This window comes from Ursus maritimus, unplaced genomic scaffold (assembly GCF_017311325.1).
Source record: "Ursus maritimus isolate PB19 unplaced genomic scaffold, ASM1731132v1 scaffold_10, whole genome shotgun sequence".
NCBI lineage: Eukaryota > Metazoa > Chordata > Mammalia > Carnivora > Ursidae > Ursus > Ursus maritimus.
Genome location: NW_024423344.1, coordinates 45,635,038 through 45,638,315, shown reverse-complemented (window position 1 = coordinate 45,638,315; position 3,278 = coordinate 45,635,038). Strand labels below are relative to the sequence as shown.

At 60.9% G+C, this 3,278-nt stretch overlaps 1 protein-coding gene across 1 annotated transcript in view; it reads left to right on the top strand.

Annotated features, from left to right (window-relative positions):
• The first annotated feature begins 649 nt into the window (after positions 1–649).
• DACH1 (dachshund family transcription factor 1) overlaps positions 650–3,278 on the top strand; it is a 413,621-nt gene continuing 410,992 nt past the window's right edge. Inside the window, exons 1-2 of the mRNA XM_040623452.1 lie at positions 650–1,246; positions 3,271–3,278. The exon at positions 3,271–3,278 is cut by the window's right edge and continues 533 nt beyond it. Of these exons, the coding sequence (XP_040479386.1) occupies positions 904–1,246; positions 3,271–3,278 (351 nt within the window). The 5' untranslated portion in view covers positions 650–903. The remainder of the gene's footprint in view (positions 1,247–3,270) is intronic.

Genomic DNA, 3,278 nt, shown 5'->3' with positions numbered 1-3,278 from the left:
TCCTAAATCCTTGACGGAGAGCTCAGAGCGCTCTGGCTCCTCTTTAAGTTGGCAGGCGATTGCTTAGAAGGTTTTGGAAAAAATTACGAGTCGTCGCGGACGAAATGGAATATTAGGCATGCAATCTAACGGTAGTAGAAGAAGAGAAGTAGATCATCTCCCTCTCCTTTTCCGATCGCCACTTCTGTGTCCCCGGCTTTTCCTCTCCGTCCCTCGCATAGTTTCTTCCTTGTCCTCCCCCTCCCCTCCTTCTTTTCTCCCTCACTCGCTTTCCCTCTGTGTCTCGCGCTCTCGGAGTGTCTGCTCCGAGTTCCTGGTTGGATAATTTGGGTTAATACTAGTGAGTGAGGTTTTTGCGGCTTCAAAGGGTATTTCAAGTTTCCGGAGCTCCTCCCCTCTGCACCGTGTGACAACAACAACTCGTCCAGCCGGCAGCCTGCACTTTTCAGCTCATTTTCTCTCTGTCATTCCCCTCTCAATCTTTGATCAATGTACTTGCCAGGGAGAACCCAAGTCCTTCAAACCTCCTCCTTTTCACCTTCATCCTTAACTTTGTGCTAGAGCGGGACCCACACAACAACAGCCGACCCTCCCCGCCCCCGCCCCCCCCCCCAGCCCCCGATCCCAGCCCCCGGAGAGGACTCGCATTTCGACTTGCGGGACACTTTTGTGCGTTTCTCTCCAGAGCGCCTCTCGCGCTCGCCCCTCCTGCACTCGCTCTTTCTTACCCTCACCTCCTTTTTTTCCCCTTTTCTCTCCCTTTCTCCTTCTCGTTCTCCCCTAGAGTTGTTGTTGTTGTTGCCCCCTAGCTCCTTCTCCCCCTTTTCCCCCCTTCCCCTCCCCGGGGTGTGTGGCAACTTTTCCCCTCGCTTCTCCTTCTTCTGTTTCCCCTTATATGTGACCATGGCAGTGCCGGCGGCTTTGATCCCTCCGACCCAGCTGGTCCCCCCTCAACCCCCGATCTCCACGTCTGCTTCCTCCTCCGGCACCACCACCTCCACCTCCTCGGCGACCTCGTCTCCGGCTCCGTCCATCGGGCCCCCGGCGTCCTCAGGGCCAACTCTGTTCCGGCCGGAGCCCATCGCTTCAGCGGCGGCGGCGGCGGCCACAGTCACCTCCACCGGCGGTGGCGGCGGCGCGGGCAACGGAGGCGGCGGCGGCGGCAGCAGCAACTGCAACCCCAGCCTGGCGACCGCGAGCAGCGGCGGCGGCGGCGGCGGCAGCAGCGGCGGCGGCGGCGGCGGCGGCGGCATTAGCGCTGGCGGCGGCGGCGCCTCCAGCACCCCCATCAACGCGAGCACCGGCAGCAGCAGCAGCAGCAGCAGTAGCAGCAGCAGTAGCAGCAGCAGCAGCAGCAGCAGTAGCAGTAGCAGCAGCAGCTGCGGCCCCCTCCCCGGGAAACCCGTGTACTCGACCCCGTCCCCAGTGGAAAACACCCCTCAGAATAATGAGTGCAAAATGGTGGATCTGAGGGGGGCCAAAGTGGCTTCCTTCACGGTGGAGGGCTGCGAGCTGATCTGCCTGCCCCAGGCTTTCGACCTGTTCCTGAAGCACTTGGTGGGGGGCTTGCACACGGTCTACACCAAGCTGAAGCGGCTGGAGATCACGCCGGTGGTGTGCAATGTGGAACAGGTTCGCATCCTGAGGGGACTGGGCGCCATCCAGCCCGGAGTGAACCGCTGCAAACTCATCTCCAGGAAGGACTTCGAGACCCTCTACAATGACTGCACCAACGCAAGGTAAAGAGCGGGGGCAGCCCCGCCGCCCGCGGTCCCTTCCCTCCCGCCTCCTCACCCTTCCCTCACTCCCTTCCTGGCGCCGCTTGCTCCGCGCGCCCGCGAGCCGCGCGCCCTGGAGAGCGCGGCCCTCTCCTCCCTTTCCTCGAGGCTCGCCAGCCGCTCCCGACCCTCTGAGAAGTTGGCACCTCACCCTGCCCAGATCTCGCTCTTCCGCCCGGTCCGCACCTCGCTCGCCTGGGCGCAGGGGTTTGGCTGCTGTGGGACGCGGGAACCCCAAGCCTCGGGGTGGAGGGGGCGGGAAGGAGGAGGACGGTGCGTTTCCAGGAGCCACAGCCCCCTTCCTGGGCCGCGCCAGCGTCTGGAGACCCCTCTCAGCGCGGCTGCCCGAGTGTGTGCTCCCTCGGGCCCGGGTTCCTCGGCGGGCCTGGTCGGCGGTGCCGAGCGGCGTCCCGGGGGCGGGGAGAGGTCGTGACCCTGACCGTAGGGTTCGGGAGCGGGAAGACGCGCCCGGATGAGGGGCCCACGAAGTCGCAGGAGTGGGCCCCGTCGAGGTCGGGAGGGGAAAGACCTCCGAGGCGGAGAGGCCCGGGGCAATCCCGAGAGACCCGCAGCAAGCTCAGCCCCAGAGCCCTGAGGGGAAGCTCGCTGAGGGGAGGGGTCTGTGTGTGCGCGCACGTGTGCGTGTGTCCGCATGTGAGCTTGTGCAAAGGAGAGAAAGGGGTACGTTAGCCCCGGGGCAGATGCGAGGGAACCAGCAGGTTTCCTTCTGTAGGGGGAGGTGACTGGGTGCCTGAGACTCTTGGAAGCTGAGCTGGAGAGATGGGGAAGGAAGACTAAAGCGCACACTCTTTCCCTCTCTCCCTCTCCAAACTGTTTTTCTTTTCCTCTTTCTTTCCTTTTTCTTTTTTTTTTTTTCTCCTTCTCCTTCTTTTTTTAAAAAGGTTAGTAGCTCACGCATTGAACAGGTGCAAGCTTTGCATTGGGATGTTCTGCAGACCTGAATGCCCAGTGCCGAGGCTACTACGACAGCCCGGCAAAGCGCGCGAACCCTGGAGGCCCGGAGACTCGGTGCCTGGCTGGACCGGTTTTATGCTAATGAACGATCACTGGGGGAGGATCTACCGAGAGGGGGCGGGAGTGGGGTAACTTGTCAGTTTCGGGGTAGAAAAGATCATTCCACCCGCTGTCGCAGTTCCGCTTTGTACCCCGTTCTAAGCAGAGGGAAAAGTTGAGATGCCAGGAGAAAGAGAGTAGGGAAAGTTGAATACCAGAAGCGGGCGCGTGGCAACTGCGCGCAAAATTTGCGCAGAGACTTCGGTACTCTCCAAATAAGTTTTAAGACTGGGAGAAGGAACGGAGTTGTATTCTCTTAGGGTGTTTGTCCCCTGATGGTGCTAGGGAAACTAGTGGGAAGGAAAGAAGGTGGGAAGGAAAGAAGGGTAGTACGAGACCAGAAGGAAGCAGGGGTGAAAAAGCCCCTAGCTATTTCTTCCTTGGAAGACTTCTGGCTGGTGCCCTGGGAAGGCTGTAGGGCGAAAA